The sequence below is a fragment of the Megascapheus bottae genome, chromosome 5, assembly GCF_031878675.1.
Source record: "Megascapheus bottae isolate mThoBot1 chromosome 5, mThoBot2.hap1, whole genome shotgun sequence".
Classification (NCBI taxonomy): Eukaryota; Metazoa; Chordata; class Mammalia; order Rodentia; family Geomyidae; genus Megascapheus; species Megascapheus bottae.
This window is the reverse complement of record NC_143513.1, coordinates 22539897-22563947: the sequence shown is the minus strand read 5'-3', so window position 1 is coordinate 22563947 and position 24051 is coordinate 22539897. Positions and strand designations below refer to the sequence as shown.

The 24051-nt window shown below is 36.8% G+C and overlaps 1 protein-coding gene across 1 annotated transcript in view; it reads left to right on the top strand.

The window, feature by feature from the left end:
- Window positions 1-24051, top strand: part of Skap2 (src kinase associated phosphoprotein 2) — a 156891-nt gene that overhangs the window by 117587 nt on the left and 15253 nt on the right. Inside the window, exons 10-11 of the mRNA XM_090332796.1 lie at window positions 17091-17165; window positions 22965-23077. Coding sequence (XP_090188922.1) covers window positions 17091-17165; window positions 22965-23077 — 188 coding nt within the window. The remainder of the gene's footprint in view (window positions 1-17090; window positions 17166-22964; window positions 23078-24051) is intronic.

Here is a 24051-nt window from a genome sequence, read left to right as displayed (position 1 = left end):
TGTGTATGTGTGTGTGTGAATGAGTTGTTTCATTTGGATTTTTACTTTCCAATATATGAAAACACCCGGGAGATGGGCTCCTGCTGAATTTGTGGTCACTGTGTCATTAGTGTTGCGAGTGCACGTTGTCAGTTCTTTAAACATTGCTGGATCCGCTGTGGGTTGGCAAGAAGCATCTGGGAGCCAGACTTTTCCTGTGGACCCATGCCAAGTAGTGTATTGTATTTCCTCACTACACTGAACTATATTGAGATAATTTTTCTTCTCAAGTTTTTTAAATCAGAAATTGTTTTCCAAAGTAAAGATTCATATAATAAAATCATCTGCTAAGAAAAATGCTACCTGGATGCTGTAGCTACTTTTCTTTAGCCAATGTGGATATAAACAAATCCTACAAGAGACTACAGGTAGTTAAAATCATTTAAATAGAATGTTCATATTGTTATCTCATGTATTGTTTTTAAATCAAAGTTTTACTGTAAGCAAGGGCAGTAAAAATTAAATGCCTCTTCAGTACTATAGTTAAATGTGCTATGAACTTGACATGTTTGATTGTTTTAATTAGATGGAAATAAAACTGAATTGCAATTTATCATATAAGGTAAATTACTATATCGTAACATTTATATTCACTTGAAGTGCCAGAGAAAGTTCATTAAATGTCATGCTGAACTTAAAAAATCTGAACAATTGTGTTTTGGTGATGAGAAACAAGAATGCTTTGTCAAACTTGAAAAGAGATCAGGACTTAGTTTTTGAGCCTTGATGCAACCTAGATCCTAGTCCCTGAAATGGCAAGGATTTGTCTTCCCAGGATGGATGAGCTGCCTCTATTTCATTCCCTACAACACTGTGGGTGAGACCTTGAGAAAGTAAAATCTACTTTGTCTACTGTGTACATTAAAAATATAGAAATAGATACTTTGTTTATGTTGGCTTTGTTTTTGGATTCTGAGTAAGAGAATTTTCAAATGAGAGTTCGGCCTATCCCTTTAGGACTCTAAAAGTAAACAAAGTGTGTCTTTTAAACTCAGATTTTTATTCTTATGCATTTTGTAGATCATCAAATAGTGTTTGGCAGAAATAACACAATTAAATGAATTTTGTACACATAATCCCCTTTTCCAACCTACAGAGGTTCTACCTTGCTACTTTTGGCAGCTTTTTCTTCTTTATTTTATTATCTTTAAGTAGTTGTATGGAGAGTTTTAATTCAATTCAGCGTGTCAGTTTATGAGTACAATGTATCTTTATTATTTGTATTAAGTAGCTGTAGAAAGAGGTTTCAATTATACAAGTAAAATGATAAGCACAGTGCATCTTGATCAGAGTCACTTCTTCCATCATTCTTCCCTATCTCTTCCAACCTCACCTATCCCTCAGTTTTCCTTGTTTCATTTATATATATATATATATATATATATATATATATATATATATATATTAACTATCCTGAGTGCATTCTATCACCTTCCTCCCTTCATTCGTCTTCCCTTCTCCCTTCACCTCCCTCCCCCACCCAACACCTCAAGTTCCAGCTTCCTGGTATTTATTTTGTAGGACAGTTGTTGAAAGAGGTTACACCAGTGGAATGCTCCCCTTTTGGCAGGTCTTTCTATTGAAATATCCTAGTTCTAGATCTTTCTTTCCCCAAGCATTATAACATTTTAGCATAAATGTATCTTTGTCAGAATTGAAAATACTAAGAAACAGAATTCTGGAAGTGTGCACAGCTCCTCATAGGTACATGGACAGTCATGTTTTGAGAGCACTCTTTTCATATTACATAAAGTGCTTTAATTCTGCATTTTGTCATAGCTTACTGAAGTTGAATCTGATGAGGACCTACAGCTATCTCAGTCGAGATTAATCCATCTTTCCAGGCCTTTGGCCAGAATGGAAGCTCCTTTCAGCTCTACTTGCTTCAGGGCTTTGTCTTCCTCTGCTTTTTCATCTATTGAGTCTTTGAAAGGGAGCTGATGGGAGATGATTTTTCCATTTGCAAGCTGCCTTTCTGAAAGAAAAATGGACAGGGAAAATGCCATGCTTTTCACTTTCTATGGCCATTACAAACATGACTTTTCTGGTTTTCAGCAATGTACACTATTTTTCATAGGAGATTTTCCCCCTTGATTGTCAGAGTTAGCGAGGTTATTTAGTTATTGAGGAGTATTAAAAAATAAGTATATGTCACTATGACATCATGAGATTAACTTTCTTTTTTTTCCCACTGCATTTTTTTATTGTAATTAGTAAAAGGGTTACATGATATTTGCCAGATAGAAGGTGCATTAATTCACATACATTGATACCCTTTCACATGTCTTGGTACCCATTGAGATTAACTTTCTTATAAGTTGCATTTTATGGCAATAAGTTAATGTGCTGTCCAATGAATTAAAAACAAAAGAATGTATGCTATATATAGTGTCTTAAACCTACGGGGAAGAAACAGTGCTTCAAAAATTGGACTCTGGGGGTTGGGAGTTTGGCCTAGTGGTAAAGTGCTTGCCTAACATGCACGAAGACTAGGGTTCAATTTCCAAGTACCACATACAGAGAAAAAGCCAGAAATGGTGCTCAAGTGGTAGAGCTCTAACCTTGAGAAGAGCCTGAGAACAGTGGTGAGGCCCTGAGTTCAAGCCCCAGGACTGGGGGAAAAATTGGACTCTGGAAGCAGAGTACTTGGGTTCAAATTGAGGTAAATCCTTACAGCTGTGTTTTGCTAAGCTGATTGCTTATATGTTTCTATGCCTCTGTTTATTTATCTAGAAAATGGGAATGACAACATACATTCCTTATGGGCTTTGAGGTTTGAGTGAGATATTATGTACAAAGCAGTTACTAGTAGTTGGCACACAGTAAATCCTCAAATGATGTCTAATCACTGTTACTGGAAATCTGCTAAGCAAAAGGCATTATGGTGGCCATTTCACTTGCTTTTGTCTTCAGAGTCACTCTCTAGGATTGATTTTTTTTTTCTTTTTTTGCTAGTCCTGTGGCTTAAACTCAGGGCCTGGACACTGTCCTTGAGCTTTCTTACGTCCAGAATTCTACCACTTGAGCCACAGCACCACTTTCAGCTTTTTCTGTGTATGTGGTACCAAGTACTCAAACCCAGGGCTCTATGCATGCTAGGCATGCATATCTATCACTAGGCCACACTCCCCACGCCCTCTAGGATAGATTTTATATTTCTACTTTCCAGATGAGAAACTGAGGTTTAGAGAGTTTAATTTGTTCAAATTCATACACTAGAAGAAGAGAGTAATATGAACTTCTGGAACATGAATTATATATGTGTTCATACAACTTATTGTATCTTTTGAGAGAATATGGGGGATTCATTTCTGCTTTACTAATTCCTTTGTCATTAATTTAGCTTTAATAATATTTGGTGAAATATACCAGTATTTTGAGAGTTAACCAGGAAATGGCATATTAAGATATGATGTGCTAATTAGTTTACATTTAAATGATAGAACACTCAAATTTCTGAAACCTTTTCTAGGAAAATACTGCTTTCAATCATTGGTTCTCAAAATATTGTCTCTGCACCAGCAGCATGTTCTGAAAACTTAAAAATGTATATTCTTAGATTCAGCCCAAATCCAGTGATCAGAATTTTTGTAGATGGGCATAACACTTTGGGTTTTAAATAGAGCTTTGGGTGATTCTTAAGGCTACTAATGTTTGAGAGCCTCTTCTCTGGGTATAGATTTTGATATAGCTCATTTTATCTATTCCCACACTGGAAGCAACATAATATAGTGAAAGTATGTGATAATAATAGAACAATGTAAGTGGGATGTTATTTGATGATTGCTCTCTAAATGTAAAGTATTCAATATTGTGTGTTTGAGCCTCTCTATTATTTGCATTTGGGCCTTCCAAGCATTGTGACACTCTCTTCTCCATTAAGACAATTATTTATTCTGGTTTTTAGCATCTAGGAAGAACCTTCAACTACGAGGAATAGAGAGGGAAAGAAAGCAATGGGCAGTCATTAGCACTGCATCTTCTTTCTTCAGATGTGCTTTAAATATCCAAGTAACATACTGCAAAATGAGTGAGCCCAGAGGCCATTGGAAATAAGTAGGGAAGCTGCTGTTACATTCATATTTTATTGCAGACAAAATGGACCAAAGTTGTCAACTCAAAATCCATAAGTATTTCTAGCTAGTTTAAAAGGCAGATTTCAGAACTTCAGAAAAGAAATAGACACAAATGAGTGAAATAAAAGTCCAATAAGTTTTAAAATTTAATTTGTTTGTCTTGTCATTTGGGGGCTTGAACTCAAGGCCTAGGCACTGTCCTTGAATGCTAAAGGCTAGCATTCTACCACTTTGAGCCACAGCTCTACTTCTGGTTTGTGAAGAGTTAATTGGAGGTAAAAGTCTCTTGGGAATTTTCCTTCACCAGCTGGCTTCAAACCACAATCCTTAGATCTTAGCCTTCTGAGTAGCTAAGATTATATCTGTGAGCCACTGGCACCTGACCCCCCCCAAAATATTCTAAAATAACATTTGGATTTTAATTGAAAATGACCCCAGTGAGGAAAAGTGGGGAGACACTAAGATATATCAAGTGATAGAAGCTAGTCAATAAACACAACATGGACATAGCCAATATTTTAAAAAAGCAGAAGTCTAAATGATTATTGGTACAACAAAAATGTACAATAGATTGTTTTATTTTCAAAACTTATTGGAAGCAATACTTCAAAGAAAACCACTCTATTTCTATTTTTTCCTCCTTCTCTATTAGGATTCATCTAATAGGATCCTAGGATTGGCAGAGATTCAAGTAGAATACCTAGCTAGCCAAATCCATTGTTTTAATTCAGTAAGTATTCTTTAACCACTTTTGTTTCAGCCCCTGTGTTAGACTGTGGTAATATAAATAAGCCATTGGAGTTATCCCTAGGTGTAAAATAGATTGGTAGACAGCTGTTTGTGGTACTCTGTGAGCAGAAGGCCAATCAGTGGAGGCTTTCCCAATTCACAACACACTGGGGAGAGGGGCCTACAAGGGAGTAAGAAACATGGTGCACTGAGCTGTGAATACTAGTAGGACTTACATTTGAATTCTGGCCTAGATAAAACTACTTCACAAGAAAACTTGTAGGTGAAATTGCAAAATTACTGTTACTTGTTTTGGGGGACATATGTGAAAAAATTTTTTGTGAGAGAACCTTCATTTTATTTTATTGTTGGGGTAATGTTTAGAGGGGTTACAGTTACATTCGTCAGGTAGTGGATATATTACTTCTTGAACATCGATATTCCTTCTCATGTTTTTCTCCCACTTTCCTTCCCCCCCATTTCCTCCCAATCATCTTGTTTTTCCCCTTCCCTTCCCTATTTCAAACAAACAAATAAATGTATATAAAATTACCAGGTATGTAGTTCAACAATAAAACTTACAACTTTCCCAAAAGATGGATGTTTTCAGGGGCTGGGGTTGGGTTTCCTGAAACAGACTCTTAAGAGAGTTATATGCAACAGGTTTATTGGTGAGGATCTTAAGAGACCTCCTGGGATGAAAATGAGGAAGGCCAGGACCAAGCTAGGAACTATTCTGCACTGTTATTGATATAGAGACTGATAACTGACTCTACAGCTTTAGATCACAGGGTGCTACTTAGTTGATTTTATAGATGCCTTAGGACTTTATTTTCACTGTTACAGTGTTCAATATATTCATCTGTTATAGGAAGCCTTGAAATCGTGAATCAAATTGAACAAGATGAAATGTAATAAGATATATTGTTACTTGTTCCAAAAGTCTAGTTGCACAGCTTGGCTTGGTAGCAAATGGGGAAAACACAGAGGGATTTTGGTCAGTGGCTCAGTCTGAGTGTAATGTGAGTCAGTCGTGAGACTTTGTGCTTTTGGAATATAAAACAATTACCAGGCAGTGTTCTGGCTGGCAAGTTATTATTTTTTCATACGGTAGATGAACATAGTTTAGATGTTTACCAAAACTACACTTTGAAATACAAGACAGCTGCCCTATAACTTTTTGATCTCAGGATCCCTTTATAGTCTTAAAAATTATTGTAAACTCCCTAAGACTCATATATATGTTGCTTATCTGGTTTAGTATTTAGTATTTTAGAGATTAAAACTGAGAATTTTATTTTTTAGTACTAGGGATTGAATGTACAGCTTCCCATTTGCTAGGCTATCTCTGTAGTCTAAACTTGACAACTTTTTAGAAATTATTTTTAAATCATAATAAATAAACCCATTACATATATGTATATAAATTATTTTGGAAAGACATCTATATTCTCGAAACTGATGAGAGGAGGATGTACTTTTTGTTGTTGCTGTTGTTGGTCATAGGGTCTTGAACTCAGGCTGGACACTATTTTCTGCTCAAGGCTAGCATTCAACTACTTTGAGCCACAGTTCCACTTTTCTTTTTTTGTTGGTTAATTGCAGATAAGAGTCTCAGAGACTTTCTTGTCCAGGCTGACTTTGACCTACAATTCTCAGATCTCAGCCTCCTGAGTAGCTAGGATTATGGACATGAGCCACCAGTATCCAGCTAGGAGCATGTTCTTATTTCCTATTTTGCAACTGTCTTAAACGTCTGTCTGAATAGCTGTTTATTCTTTAAATATCTGCTTCTACATTTATACGTTGTAGTATGTTATTTTAGTTCAACTGTAGTTAATATATAAAGGAAAGCATTCTCATACAGATATGTGGTAGGAAAAGGGAGAAGTTTTAATAGTCCTTGCAGATGATTCTAGATAGTATTCTTTTCTACTGTTCCCAGACTTCAGTGTTGTAATTAAAGGTAGGTCCAAGGTAGAATCTGAAACCCTATCAGTAAATAATCTTTCAGTGGAACTTTTCTGCATGATTTTGTACCATTATGCACTGGTCAGTTGGGAAATATTGGTTCACTACACTATTCAGAACTTCTAGATAAATGTATTATAAAAATACATTTTATTAGTATTTCCTTTTTTCTCATCAAAAAAATCTTTAATTATTAGTGAACAATCATGCTCATAATTGCTTGAAGGCTCAAATGTTCCCAATGGCAATAGTACTGTCAATTCTTTTCATTGAAATGCCAACATCATTGTATTTTTTAAACAAATGTCTACTGAATTCCCAAGGCGTGAGTACTGTGGTTTGTCATTCATTCAAGAAAAAAAATAGTGTCTCATGATGAAAGTAGCTCATCTAGCTTACCTTACCCATTCTCTTGTACTTCTGCTGATATAGAAGAAGGTCTTTATAACCTTTCATCACAAAATATTAAAAAGATATGTCTTCAGAGTTGCTATTAGGTAAAAATTATTATTACTGTTATCATTACTTTGTCTGTGGCGGGACTTGAACTTGTTCCTGAGCTCTTCAAGCTAGTGCTTTACCACTTAAGCCACAGAGCCACTTCCAGTTTTCTGGTGGTTAATTGGAGATAAGAGTTTCATGGACTTTTGTGCCCGGGCTGGCTTGAACTGCTAGTGCTAGACAGTGAGAAATACAATGACAGTTTGATGCCAGTGTGTTGATTTATGCCGAGGTGTCAGGAGTTTTACCTATCATTGCTTCACAACATCAGTGTGAACACAGTGAAAAAGGCATATATTATCTCAGTATTATATGCAAAGCCTCTACCCCATGCCTTTTACCCACAGCCATTTGTAGTGGTCTTGGAAACCACTGTGGGGTGAGAGGAAGGATATGGAAGTCTGGAGGTCTCCTTGATGGCTGCTCTATGGGACTGTGGTCCTTCCTTCTTGGATTGTTAGAACTGTGGCTCAGGTGCACTGTTCCTGAGAAGGAAGGGTGCATTAAGCTAGGCAAGCACAGGAAGCAGAGCCTAACCAGTGGCAAATGACCTCTGCATCCATACACCTGCTTTTTTTCTGGAGGTTGTAGTAGGTGATTGAAAGTATTAACTAGCCACCTTACAATTAATTGTCTTAACAATAAGATAATTATCATTTAGCAATTTTTACTCATGAATTATTTTAAAATCTAAGTTGATTAAGCCTTATTTTCTAATAGTGAATTTCAAGTAGTAAATAACTACATATACATTTGGGAGAAATGTATGGGGGCCAGATGTGGTATCTCTCTTGTAATCACAGCTTCTTGAGTGGTAGATGGAAGAAGGTGGAGATTGGGACAATGGAGGTTTAAGGCCAGCTTGGACAAAAAGTTGACAAAACTCTATCTGAAAAATAAAGCAAAAAAGATCTGGGGACAGGGCTCAAGAGGGAGGCATCTGTCTAGCAAGTGAGGAGTTCAAACCCCGTACGCCAAAATAAAAACAAAATATATGGGGATAATTAAATGCATATGTATTAAAAAGAGGAGCCAAGAAGAACCAGTAACTAAAGGTAGTTTAAAAGGTAAGGCTACTAGTAGTATAGACAGAAGAGGGAGGGTCTAAATGTTTTTCTTATTGCTTATGTCCATTTTTTAAAATTTTTCCAGTAGTAAGTACTACTTATCAGAATACTACGAATCAGAATAATTTTCAAAAGTTAATTTCTTTTCCCTTCCTCCTTCCCACTCTCTCTTCATCCTGTTTTTTTGAGAAAAGGTCTCACTATGTAGCCCAGGCTAGCCTGGAACTCAACTGAGTAGCCTAGGCTGGAATTGAACTTACTGTCTTCTTGCCTCCACTTGTAGAGTGCTTAGTTTGCAGGCATTGCGCCACCTATATATATCATCTATATATCATATTTATATGATATATAGATGGATAGATAGATAGATAGATAGATAGATATGATGCCACTATGGCATCATATTGGCAAGGCACTAGAGCTTAAGCCTTTGTGACGTGTGCAAGCGAGCCAATTGATCCTAAGTCTAGGTGAACTTCTTTCAGATCTGTGTGTACAGAAACACTCACCATTACCATCTCCATTTAAATATATTTTCCTTATGAAATTAAATGAGAAAGAAAAGAAACTGGTTGTTCTGGAAAATAATTGTTTTCTATTCCACAGCTTTACTATGTGTTGCTGTTAAGACTGTTGAGTATATGAAAAGACATAGTTGAAGGAAAAGAGCTGGGAGAATAGAAAGGACCAGGACTGTTTTTGACATTCCAGTTAAAACTCTGTTTCTAGAACAGTGCTAAAATGACTGTTTCAGGTCAGTGCTTGCTAGTACAGTACCTGCCCACCTGTGGAAAAAGTATCTTTCAAGTCTACAAAGAGCTAATATTTAAAGTTTTAGAAAATGATCCATTTATAAGTTGTGTGTCTGTATATCTGTGTCTGTGTGTGTGTATGTATGGAAAGAGAGAGAGAGAGAGAGAGAGAGAGAGAGAGAGAGAGAGAGAGAGAGAGAGAGAGAGAGAGAGAGAGAGAGAGAGAGCGCCCAAGACCTCACTTATATTACTGAGCTATACTTACAACTTCTAAATGAAAGGGTTTAATAACCCAATAACTGTGTCTTAAAAGTAAAGCTTAGTAGCACTTGCTTACAGTTTAAATCCCAGTTCACAGATACTTTAATTGGACAATTTCCAAGCTGATTTTCATTGTTTGCATTCATAAAGTGATAAGGATATAATGCCTAAAACTGCTATGAGGATTTTGTATATATATTATATAGAGTATGCATCTATATTTATAAGAATATAAATATTCAAGCAGTAAATCTTAACTGTTCTTGAGAGAAATATATAATCACATAATCAAGTGAAACCTTGGTTAGTACATCGACTTTCTTTTTTCTTTTTTTGTATTGAAATCATGCTTTAAAAAATATTGTTAAGTTGAAGTATAGAGAAGTTACAGTTACACTTGTGAGGTAGTGAGCATATGACTTTTTGAGCGCTGTTACCCCTTTCCATATTTTTCTCCCCCCTTCCCTCCCTAAAGCCCCTTCCAAGTTGCAAAGTTCATTCCCAACATATTGTCCCATGAAGATGGTTGATACACTGGTTCACCCTTTGTCCTTTGTCACATCAAGTTGCTTTTCCCTTTTCCTTCCTTGATTTAAATAAACAAGTAGATGTATATATAGTAAACCAGGTACATAAGTTAGATATAACAACAACAGAGAATAAACCATAGGGGGGGAAACAGAAAAGAAAAAAAAAGGCAAATGAGTAAAGAAATAACTTCACATAGTATGTTGAAAACAGCAACCACAATGATAAATCTCTTGTTTCCATATCCTATAGTTCATTTTACTTAGGCTCATACTGTATGGCCAAATGTTTATGCTTGTTTTATTTAAAAAATATTATTTAGGTAATTGTAAAAGAAAGAGTTGCCATTTAACAAAGCAGTTTATAGATAACAGTATATCTTGATTAATGTCACCCCTTCAACATTCTCACCCATCCCCCTCCTACCCACCCTGTCCCTTACTCGTCTTAATTTTTTTGGATATATTTCAGATCTTGTCTGCATTTCCTCCTCCACTTCTCCTCTTCGTTTATCTACCCTTTTTACATCCCACCCCACCCCTTTTAGTAGCCCAATATTTGCTTCCTGGTGTTTTATTTTGCTGAACTTTGATTTTGCCTTTCTATGGCATTACACTATTTGAGATCTCCCTTGAATCTACATTGAAATGTATTTCAGTTAATACATTTGTATACACTTGCATACACCCATTGTATTTACTTAGGAGTTTGCAAGCTAAATCTAGTTTTCATTTATCAGGGAAAACATGGGTCTTTTGTCTTTCTGGGCCTGACCTTACTTCATGCAATTTTTTTCTACATATTTCCATTTCTTTACTAATAGTGCGATAACATTCTTTCTAATGGATGAGTAAAATTCCAACACACACACACACCCACACACACACACACACACACACATTTTCTTGATCCATTCATGCATTGAGAGGCATGTAGGCAGATTCCACACCTTGGCTATAGTGAACTGCCAAGGTATAGAATGAACACCATTATGTTAGTGGCTTGACTCGATCCTGGTTCATAATTTTTTGGGTAAATGCCCAGTAGTGGAATTGCTGGATCATAGGGTAGTTCTATGTTTAATTCTTTGAAGGATCTCTCTACTGCTTTCCAGAGTGGCTGAACAAGTTTACATTCCCACGAATGGTGTATTAGGATTCCCCTTTGGCTGCTTCTTTGCTAGCATGAACACAGGTTTTCATTCAGTACTTTATATCTTTTGGAAGACATTGTAATTCAGTCAAGCTATTTACTCAAGCTGTTTCATGAGAAAGGTGGTCCTTATGCGAGTCAGAGACTTTCATTTGTTGTGGCCCTGATTAAGTTCGATGCTTTGATGAGTACTAACCAACTCTTAAGCCTTTCTCAAGCAATGTCATTTGGTCAGATCATTTTTTTAGATTATCCTAAAAATAAGAACACTAATATGCAGAAAAGGCAATTTTATAAAAATTGCATAGCTACACAGATTTGTGATCTTTATTAGGTAATAATCCATCTGTTCTGGAAGTTGATCAATTTGTAAAATAAATTGGTTTTTAAAAACCCTTAACTGTTCTCACTGTAAGCATTTCCTTAAAATAATTGGGAAGGCTGTGTTATCTCTTCTTCCACCTTTTGGCAAACCAGAAAGAAGTCCAAGGCATAGTTTATACTTTGGGATTCGGTAGGATTTGCTAGCTCTTAGAAGTTTCTTATTTCACAGGGTTCAATGTCAAAAGCACCAGAACATTTCTAATACTCATTTAGTAGGCATATGAATATGTTTGATTATCTTCTGTGCTTAGTTCACTTCATTGTTATTTTAATATTGTCCAATCATACATAAACACACACACACACACACACACACACACACACACACACACACACACACACAGATCTCCTGATGATTCTTCTAACAATGTGTGACTGGAATAATAACTTCTTATGTTGAAGAGTTTTGTGCTGCAGCTGAGAGGCATGTAAATACAAGCTGCCTATTTGCAAGAAGCTTCCAGATTTGCAATATGATTGCTATGGAAACCACATAATGAAAACCTTATAACCATCTGTGTGGTTTGATGGATTTTACTGCATAGCTGAGCTGGTTTTGTTTACTGTTATTAAAATGTTGAGTGGAATATATTAACCTACAACTGTTGACTGTTTGAGTTATTAATTAGTATTGTATAGTGACATTGTACCCCAACACCAAAATAAAAGGTTTAATAGTAGACCCAAATAAAACACCATGTAAGTGTGTATATTTCTAATATGTTGGGAAGCAGATTGTTGCCTCGAATCTTGATTGCTTGTTTATTTGGATTTTTTGGATAGAAGGAGGTTTGTTAATAAATGAATATGTTAGAATTTATTTTCATGATTATTGTGCCTGATTCTAGTCAAGTTTTAGTCTGAGTATTTTCCCTCATAAGATTTAAAAATACACAGCAAATTCTATTGTCTTTTCCATGGAAGCTCTTTGTATTGCCAGCACAAGACAAGATAAAATGAGTTGTTTAAAAATCCAGCATTCCTTTGCTTCATAGGTGTTCTGCATTTGAGGTGAAATCTTTGCTGTTCAGCAGAGGTAATGTTTTCATTCCTTACAAACAGGGTTGAGGGCATGCAAAAACTAACATTGAATTTTGAAACAGCAGTTTTATTTTTTTGTTCATTGTTTTAAAAAAACAGCCCCCTGTGTAATTATTGTGAACACCTTGCTTTGTGGTCACTGTGAACATTTGGGGTTTGGGACAGGTAGGAAAGTAACAATTGTTCACATGTCCCTGGCATTTGTCAGGACAGTGTGCAGAATGTAATGCTCTTTCGTAAGAAATGTCTTATGATTTTTGAAATAAATTTAGTGAACCTAGTTTTTGTGGTCATTTTTTAAAAGACAGTTTTCAAGTAGTGACTGAATTTTCTAACCTACCCCTAAACACTGTTTGATTTTTCAGCTCTTTTTGTTAAATATAAATTCACCTTTTACATACATTTATATATATATATATATATATGTGTGTGTGTGTATGTGTAGGCAAATTCATTTCTGGTGATTTCCTGGTGGTTTTAAAGTCTGCTGCTTGAGGAAAAATTACATTATACACATATTCATGCTAATAATAAGATGTTTAAACAATTTTTTTGCAAATGCTTGCCCTAATATTACATGTTTTCTGTTGTAAAGAACCATGTTGTGGAGAGTGATACTACAAGTTAATATAAGTATATACCAGAAGAATGATTGACAGTAAGATTTATTACTCAGATTAACAGTTATGGAAGTGGTAAAGCTGAATAAAATCTGGTTGTTTTATTACATAATTTCTCACTTATAGACAAACTGTCAACCCTAGTAGTGTCTATTAAACTTGGTAAAAATATATATACTTGCTTTACTATTGTATGCAAATTTTAAATATGTACCATTTCTCCATGTTTGATTATGTAGGAAATGTTTGTGGACAGTTCAAAAAATGAAAAAAAAGTTCCTGTGGATGTTTTATGTGGTATCTTGGCATTTGTATTGATAGTTCAAAATATACTTCCAAGTAAAAATCTCATAATGTTAGAAAAATATATGAGTAAGAAAACTTGACGTGTGGATGCACAAGGCTTCTATGTAAAATGTCAGTGGTAGGTCTGAATTGGGGAAGAGAGGAGGCGGTTTAGATGAGCATTTCACTCTCTACAGTGTTGCCCATGGAGTCACATCACACATCCTTTGGATGCTTCCCAGTAATTCTAGTAAATGTTGACACCTAAGTAAAGATTTTTTTTTTCATCCACACTGGTGTTTTATTATAACTCAAAAAAAAAAAACAGAATGGGCAAGAATAAACAATCTCAAGCACCACACCACTAGTGATTAATTCACTAGTCATTTTGGGGTTACTCATCAAAATTCTAAAGACTCTTCTCTTTATTTACCCACCAAAGAATCAGAATTGGTGCAGTGGCTCAAGTGATAGAGCATTAACCTTGAGCAAAAATGCTTAAGAAGGTGCCTAGGCCCCGAGTTCAAGCTGCCAAGACTTGTACCAACACACAAAGGAACTGTGTGTCCTTCCATGTTCTCTGAATCCAAGTAAAGATTTTTAATGTCATTATTCTGGTAATTTAAGAATGTGATTCTTAAGGATGAGACATTGTAATAATACAGATCTCAGTTTACCTTGTAGATATTTAAACTTCAATAATACACAAATCAATTCCTTAAAATAAGTTCTTTCAGTTCATTTTTAGCTTTGCCAAGGAGTATAATTTTCCACTTAATTAGTATTAACTTTTGACTTTGGGTGGTAGTCTTTTGAACGCCAATAATGCTTATTATATGGATGTATTTACTGCTTTGGACTAAGGACAAGTGTTCTTATCTGTTTTTGAATCTATTCCTTACAACTGGAGTTATAATCAAATCAAATTGGAAATGCAGATAGAAAAGGTAGGAAAAGTAAGGAAACTGTTTTTCTTCACTTTTAAAAATTAATCTATAAAATGAAGATGGGCTGTAAGTTCCCCTTCTGTCTTTAAGGTTTATATGGAAACACTCACAGCAGTCCATTTATGCTACCAGTCCTGCGGTTTGGCATAAGAGATAACTCCTGTTAAAGAGAAATAGGCCACATTAGATTGCCAAGGTTAGTTTCAACAGTATATATAAAGCACCCGCTATTTCCAGCTGTTCCTTATTTGGAACTTTTATTGTTTGAATTACAAGACATTTGTGGTTAATCTAAATTCTGATTTTGATCAGTGACCATTTAAAATGTGCAGGAGATTCCCAAATGTACATCTGCCCTTCCTCCTTCTCTCCTCCCATGCCTTGCGCAGATGCCCTTGGACATGTGTTCTGGGTGGCCCCATCCGCACATTAAATCCTCTCTGCTGGAAAGACTACATGTGTTCCTCAAGCGGCATAGATTACTCTGGCTGTTTTCTTTTTAGTGACAATAAGCCCATTTCTCAGTGGAATAAACTCAAAACCTGAGCCACGCTTTGTTCTTCTTTTTCCTTCTTTCCTCTGCATCCACTTAGGCAGGCAGGCAGGCAGGCAGGCACAAAAGCTTATCATTATCAGTACTGGTTCCCTTACCTCACCAGACCATCTCCTTCCCGTTTCCTCTGCCCCTTCAGTTCAGGACTTCCTTCTGCTTTATCTAGGCTCTCTCCACCCCTCACCCTGGCTGTCTGAGACAATGGGATCCAATGAGCACTCCTGAAACAGCATCTCAAACCTGCTTTGTCTCTACCAAATCTAAGTCTGAAGGCCCTGACAAGTTGTCTGTCCATGGACCCTTACTGCTATATTGCTCCTTCCATTGAGTGCCACGTTATGTGTGTCAGTGCCTTCTTCATTTAAAGTTCAGGAATTTACTTGTATCTAGGGATAGCCTCCTATTTCTTCTTAAAATTCTCTTTATCAGTCTTTGTGGTATGCCCCAGTGGGAGCTTTCTCCCCGGTACTTCTTCAGTGCTTTGTACAATACTCGCCAGGCTTAGGCCCTTTTAGCTCATTTCCTAGAGCTCTTGTCTTCTGTCCCCTCTATACTATCATCTTCCTCTACACAGAAACTACCCTTTATCTTCTTGACAAATCTCTCTTAAAAGCAGATAGTACTCAATAAAAATTGATTGAGCTGATAGATTTCATAGTCATACTGATTACATTTACATATCTTGCATATAAGTTTCAGATGTTTCTTTAAGTTCCACTTTTTTTTTTTAAGATAGGAAGGTGTCTCGCTGTGTAGACCAGGCTGGCCTTGAACTCATGACCTTCCTTCTTTACGATCCCAAGTTCTGGAGTTATACTTACAGACGTATACAACCACCACCAGGCCCAGCATTAAAGATTCTTTGTGAATCCAGTTTTTTTTTCCCCTTTGATATGTCATTTGTTTGTATGCCCTGCCTTAACTATCTCTCAGTTCTCTATAAATCCTTAGGTCAGTAAAGGGATTATGTCATACATACTTTTTTTTAGTATAAAAGAATTAAATAGGGCCAGGAGCATGGACTAGTGGTAGAGTGCTCACTTAGCATGCACAAAGACCCAGGTTCTATTCCTCAGTACCACGTACATACAAAAAAGATGGAGGTTGTGCTGTGGCTCAAGTGGTAGAGCTCTAGCTTTGACAAACCCCAGTGATAGTGCTTAGGCCTTGAGTTCAAACCTCAGGACTGGCAAAAAAATAAAAATTAAAAAAAAGAATTAAACAGTTTAAGCTCCTAATTTAATTTTATCCTATTTCTTTCCATAACTTGGGGGACAACATGATGGAAGAATGAGAGGACTATATACTCTGAAAATTATTTCACCTTTTGAGTCTCAATTCATTCATCAATAGAATGAGGGTTTAATATTATCTATGAAACCTTGTTGTCTATAGTGTAGGACACTTAGTAGATGCTCACTATAATTTTTTTTTTGCCAGTCCTGGGGCTTGAACTCAGGGCCTGAACACTGTCCTTAGGCTTTCCTCAAGGCTAGTGCTCTACCATTGGAGCCATACCACCACTTCTGGCTTTTCTATATATGTGGTACTGAGGAATCGAACCTGAGTCTTCATGCGCACTAGGCATCACTCTATCACTAGGCCAAACTCCCAGCCCACTCACTATATTTTGATGGAGTTGCATATAATGGTGAGAATCTTTCTAGAATCTTGCTATGAAGAGTAAGTGAGAATACATATGAGAGCCATGTGATAGTCAGCTGTGAACTTTTCTGTTATCTTTCTTTCATATCACACATTTTCTCCTTGTATTGTTGTTTGGGGAACAATAATTGTGTCTGTGATATTCCTGCAACATAATGTGCAGTGTACTGTATAATATAATACTGGATGTTATTTTTGCTGCATTTAAGGGCTCTTCTGGATTTCAGCTTGCTCCAGATGAGTTTCTGTACATATTTAATGGAAGATCTACAATGCATTGGTATGGGTACTAAATTGTATCAAGCCAACTCACTAAGCTCTGGTAAAGTTGCTGTTTGGAAATAGCTAGTTTAATTATCCAGTGATAGATTATTGACAAAAGAATATAGATCCTAAGTAGTTTCACTATTTGAAAAATAAGATTTCTGTGCTATAAACCTTTAATTTGGCCTTTAAAATGTGGGGAGGTAATTCTGTTATCTTTAGGAGCCCTTTCAGTGTGCCATTGTTTATTTGCAGAAGAAGACGACAGTGCTTCGGTGAAAATGGAAAATCTAGAGAAGACAAGTCAGGATGGCATGCATCAGACCTCAGGTGACAATTATGTAGCTTCCTGTTGATGCTGGTTTGGGTTTTGTTTCAGCCACTTTCTTACTGGTCTAAAGATGTTTACCCAACTCCCAGAAGTTGGCTTGTTTGGTCTGGATATTTTAAGACTGATAAGCTGCTTAGTCCCATTTAGGATGCAAGAAAACCACTTGAGAAGGATTTATAAAGTAAGCCAATTTATACAAGGTATTCCTCCCTGAATTACTTTGTAATGACTCAATTAGCTTTCATTTCTGCACAAAGGAGATTTAGTTGCATAAATTAGCTTATCATCATTGAGGAAGTGTCACTGCTAAAGGACAGTTTATAGATACAACATGCAGTTGCTGTCAAACCTATAAGAATGTAATATAGACATCTGTGTATACTTTGTGCTTGAGCAGAACAGACTTCTGCCATTCAGAGACTAACAGGGGACAACAAGTTGCCCAGGGGACTGGCAATGTAGACATCTCTGAAAAGGTCAACTTGACACAGGCTCTGACAATCGACCCACAGCTCTGTCTTCTTTGATAAAAATCAGATAAACTTAAGACCGCTAATTGATCTGCAGCCTGTTTAAATGTTGGCCATGCATATCTTCATTGCATATGATTAACACAGAAAGCAAATGAATTGGGTAAGAAATGCCAGAGTCCAGTGACAGCAGCTTAAAAATTGGAAAAGGACATCGGTGGCCTAGCAGACTAGGAAGGATATTCCCCTTTATACATTTCCACTTGGCCCACAGCCCTGAGCCCTAATTATGACTGAGACTTAAAAACATAGCGGCACACAGTATGTACAAAATCACATGATTCGGATAACTTTGTTTGCCTGCTGTTATTTCTAAACAGCAAAAGATAAGCCATATCTGTAGTGTAGGCATGAGGTTAGTTTTGATAAACCAGCAATTATTTTACATGGAAAGAAGAGAAGGACCTACCTTCTTATCAGGACTTTACACCTCTTCGTAGCCACATGTCAGCCAGGGCAGAGTCTCCCCCTATGTTCCCTAAGTCCTGCTGGGGTCACCTTTCCCTTTCCAATGTGCCCATACATCACTCTTTCAAGCTGTCAGAGGTAGAGAGGACAAGCAGTGTGTTCAGGAAGTCACTGTCCAGAGGCCTTCCTACTGTGACATGTGGAGAGGAAACAGAGACCTGATTCCGGACCTGGACAGGAAAGCAGGAACAGGTTGCTGCGAAAGGTTTTCGTTTGCTTTTTTCAGAAAGGAAGTGAGAACAGAGTCATTAGATGTTAGCACTCCCATCCTGGAAAATACAGCTATAAAACACGGCAGCTTACTGTCTTACAGCCGTGGACCTGTAACTCTTTCATAACCTCCAAGACTATGTTGTATATCATGAAGCTTCTATCCAAAGTATATCATTTTCTTTTTTAAATTTCTATGTGGACACAGAAGGTGACACCTATAAACAGATACCCTATTAAGGAATTGTATTTTTCAAACACAACTGCTCTTTTTGAAATAACCATCTCTCAACCTTTTGCCTAGGAAGGTTAGAAAAAAGTCAGTTTTCCTCAAAGGAATGTAGTACGTAGATCAAGCTTTTCCTGCCACAGCTGTACAGCACTGCTATAATTCTTATCATCAGTGACATGAAATCCTTTTCAAGCAACAGTTTTAATGCCTTCTCATAGCAGCGACCTTTCTTGTCCCTAGGCTGTCAAAGACTAGAAGCCTGTGTGCTGCACAGGGCAAGGGTTGACAAGGGTATTACTAGCTTGCTGAGCATCACGTGGCATGAACTTCTAACCTTGCTCAAGAATGTTACATATTTTTCCCAATGATTTACTTAAAAAGAAATCCAGAATAATTTCATGTAAAATAAGCAAGCAAAAGCAAAACTAATCTTGTGTTTCTTATAAGTTTCATCATGTTTAAACTTGCATATATGTGTAGGTGTATATATATTTTTTAACTCTAACATATGCTCTGACACTCAGAGATTCTCCATTATACCATAAAAATAATTACTATCATATAACTCCCTGTCGTCATGTTTTCAAAATCCATTTTGGTACATTTGTAAAGCTGACTCTAGTGTTTACTTGTCAAACTTTGGAAACAATTTGATTAGTTGCTTCACTCTATTTTTGTATATTTAAAGCAGGGGCAAGTCTATTATTTAAATCCTTCACAGGAGTGGCTAATTTACATTTTCATTCTTGCCTTCTTTTTTTTATTTGTTTATTTATTTTTTGTGTGTGTGGGTCATGGGGCTTGAACTCTGCCTGGGCGCTGTCCTTGAGCTCTTCCGCTCAAGGACACCACCCTAACCATGAGCCAAGCCAAACCCCACTCCCCGTTTTCTAGAGGTTAACTAGAGATAAGAGTCCCAGGTCCTTTTGTGCCTGGGCTGGCTTTGAACCTTTATCCTCAGATCTCAGCCTCCTGAGTAGCTAGGATTATGGGTGTGAGCCACGTGCCTGGCTCTTGCCTTCTTCTTTTAAAATTTGTTAAACCATTTATATATCTCAAGACAAGAAATATAGGTAGTTTTTTCCAGTAATCTGAAAATATACTTCATTATATAGTAAGATGGAAAAATCGATCCTTGTGATAAAGATAACTAAACAAGTTATATTTCAGAATGTGTATTTACTCTGTGATGCTCCATCCGATAAAAGTATATACTTCATGTACATTATGTTTCATTATACTGGTCAACCTACCATCAACCTACTGTGCTTTCGCAGTTATATGTCTATGCTTAAAATGTGTTCATGTAGGTTTAGACACACTTAAATTTTAAAGTTGCTGGGCAGGGTGGCTCACGCCTGTAATCCTCGCTACTCAGGAGGCTGAGATCTGGGGATCAAGGTTCAAAGCCAGCCAGCCTGGGCACAAAAGGACCTGAGACTCTTATCTCCAATTAACCTCTAGAAAACTGGAAATGGGGCTTGGCTCAAAGGTAGGATGGTAGCCTTAAGCTCGAGCTCAGGGACAGTGCCCAGGCTGAGTTCAAGCCCCATGACCCCGCCTCCCCAAAATTAAATGATAGGAACATCCTACCTTCTAAGAATAAGATGATTCCTCATTTTCATGTCTAGATCTCATATCAACAATTTAAACATTGCTTTCCTAAGGAGTCTCAGGGCTAATAGACATGTACTGCTGGGTTTTCCTTTCCATACAACTACACTTGCATACCGAAATGGAATAGTAAATCATATGTACATGGAACTAGGTGACATTAACAAATAATCTTTTAACACAGTTCACATATGGGACACAGAAATGAGTTGGTCTTTAGGTAACATCATCATCAAGATTAGAGAAAGCACAGTTGAAAATGCATCTCTTTCCCAGGATTGCTGAATGGCTGGCTCCCTTGCCTCCACAGCAGTGAGGCTTAATGAAATGCTCATGATCCACAGCTAGGAAGAGCTGCATCTTGCACACGGTGGGGGTCTCTCTTCTCCTTGCCTGTGCCTGTAACTCCCATTAGTGTTAATGGGTGTTCCATCAAGTGCATCGAGGAGAAGAGGGACCCCAAAGTGATAAGGACTGTGTGTTAGAAATCACCATATACTTTTCTTTTCTTCTCTTTTTCCCCATTTCCTTTTGAAAACATATGAAATGAAAATTCAGGGAGAAAATTCTGCAAAGGGGAAGAATATCCTGGCCAGCTTGGGGACTCTTTGGAATGCCACAGCTATGCCAAAAACCTCTACTCTAGCTTTTAGCCTACATTTTGTTTCTTCTACCTTTCGGGCCCAATGTGCGGCATGGGGAGCACATGGATTCTTGACTGGGGAAACCAGCAATTTAGACCCTTACCTCCCAGCTGGGTACTGTGGGGGAGGGCCACGCATGCGAAATGATGTCATCCCCTCTTTGCTCTAATTCCTTGACTTTTAAACTGACACTGACAGACTGCATGGACCCAACATTTGACCCACTTAGCAATTGATTTAATCTGATTAGAATGTTTTAACTTCTTAATCTCTATTTGTCTAAATAAGTGGTTTTTTAAAAAGAAATCAGTCACTTTATTATTAAGTGATTTTTTTTTCAAAAAAAAAGAGGAAGAAAGAAAGAAAAGAAATTGACTGTTTTGAGCCATCTGGCCAGCTGGAGTGCCCTCTAGTGCCCATTTATAGAATTTATTTAATATATTCTGTCGGGGGAAGAGTTAATGAAGGGTGGCCACAAGCATTGTTAGCTCTTGGTTGGATTCCCAGCCTTGTATACATCCCTGCTGGTATCAGTGATGAGCGCTCAAGTGCTGGTGTGGAGAAGGCAATACTGGGTCTGTCTCTCTCAGCCTTCCTCCTCCCTTTCTTCGTCCTGCCTTCCTCCCTCCCTCCCATTGTCCCACTCCCTTTGAATCCTTAGACAACATATGCACATGCACACACACACGCATACACACACACACACACACACACACACACACACACACACAATGTAATAGGTAAGTTTTGCTAGGTTTTATACAATCTAGTTTATTTTCTTACAGGGATAATTGAAGCGTAGCATCTCTTTTGACTTTAAACATGTGTTCGAAGACATTAAGGAGAATTTTAAAATTTTTCTAATAAACATAACACTTGGTGTAAATAACAAACAATGACTATGAGCTCCCTGATGGCGTGCTAATGTGACTGGTTGAGTTGCAATCACCAAGACGCCTGCTGTTGGAAAACCATATAACAAAACTAAGATGACAACCCTGATCTAGCATGGGCCTCCAGTCATCTCCTTGGCATTCAAAGATGACATTCCAGTGATGAAAGTTGTCAGCATGGATGTCTTCTGCCTGGCTAGCAAATACATGGACACATCTTATTGATTTTACTTGCATTCTTTTTGCATTAACTCATCAGAACTCAATTATCATGAAATTAAAAACAGGAAATAGTTCTCAGTGAAACAAAAGCATCTAGTGTGTTTAACTCTGTGCTGTATTTCAGGAGACCCACATTGTATAAGTGACAAAGCATTTATTACCCAGTTTATTGTGGTATTACAGAGCGGAGAGCGCTAAATAATCAATCAGTTAATGGTCTGTATGGCAGTTTGAGCACATCACATCCATTGTGCTTACACTGGTAGAGGGATGAGCTGATAGCTGCCGTGCATGTTGCATGTTTATTCAGAGCCTAATGTCCTAAACTGAAGCTGACAAAAAATCTGGTGAAAAATGCCCCTATAGCATTGGCAATTTCAACATTGCTAAAGTAGTTGAGACTTCAAGAAGCTTTGAGTTCAGATGTTTTCCCAAGAAAAGAAGGGCAGTTATCTTTTAAATTATTTCCTACTTATGCTCTTCCTTTAACCAGCTTTAAGATTGTAGGATTTCATGGGGAAAATGGCTCCCTAGTTCTGGTTTTATATTTTTGTGTTAGTTCTGTTATTATTATTATGATTATTATTATTCATGGCATGTCTTCAGTTTTGTTAAGTGGTTTCTTCATTATGCGTTGGTCCCAACGCTTGGCTGTTGCTCATCAGGAAATGTGGCAGACTCTTCTTCACACCACATGGTGAACAGGTTTAGGTCTGTTATAGAAAATAAATGAGAAGAAACTTTCAGTGTTGTTTTTATGAGAATGTCCTGAAACTTCAGGTTTTAGATAAAAGACAGAGAAAATAAAAAGACCTTAAAAATCAGATCTTTTGCGGAATGATCTTTATTAGATAATAGTAGTAGGTTTCTTGCGTAAATACGTTAAAATGTTGGTGGACTTGGGATGGAATTTTTATAGGCTCTTTTACTGGCATGTTTCTGTTGGTGTAAGCTCTTACTCATACTTTCTCTTTCTTTTTCCTAGGAGATAAAAGCACTGATTATTCTAATTTCTACCAAGGTTTGTGGGATTGTACAGGAGCTCTTTCAGATGAGCTGTCTTTTAAGCGTGGTGATGTGATTTACATTCTCAGCAAGGTAAGACATACCCCCAAAAGACAACAGTAAAAGGGAAATTTGCAACCTGATCTTTATGCACTTGGATTTACGACACCAGGGAAAAATGCCATTTGGAATTCTTCTAAGTCCTTGTTAACAATTGGGAGTTCACAATAATTAATTATTTTGTCAAGTGGAATATAATCAAATTTTAAACACAATCAGATAACAGGATTCAACTTACAGTGTGTTTACCTATCACTTCAGTCCCTGGCTCACATCCACCCACTGCCTTCTCCAGAAACAATATACTTATGTGAAAGTTAACATTGTAAGGTATTAGGTTATTTATTATGTTTTTCTTTCCTCTTCCTTTTTATTCTTCTGTGTGCTTATTCTGATTTTGCCTGCCATTCACTACTGGAAACACTATGTTTATAGAACAAGTTTTCATCTTTATGTAAACACATTGGGTGTTCCGACAATTTAAAAGCAATGCCTTTCTATTCAGACAGGTTTAGGTAGTTCTTAAAAAGTTTAACACTGTATTTATAAATACAGTGCCAAAGTATATTGCTGTAAACTCATCTTTACCGCAGAACCTTGTTTCTGCTTTTTAAAATACTAAATAATCAGATCTAAATAGGTTATACTTGTAAGAATATGTATGAGCACTCTTAATTTTATATTTTAATGTCTCCAGTTACAATATGGCCATTAAAATTTCCCTCTACAAAAGATTATTTTACAATTAAAATTTAAGTAATTTACAGTATAAACATACAGTATATTTTATGTCTTAAATGTAAGTAGAGAAATGTTTAAAAAGTTGTAAGTTTATGATGTTTATTTTTTTAACTTTTAAGATATCTTTGAGCTGTTATGGGAGATAAAATGACTTGTTAAATAGGAAGGCAATTTGAGAATGTTAAATTTTAAAATTATAGAGTACTGCTACATGAAATCATGATACAATCAAAGAACATGAGTATTAACAAAGTTCATCTATTCTT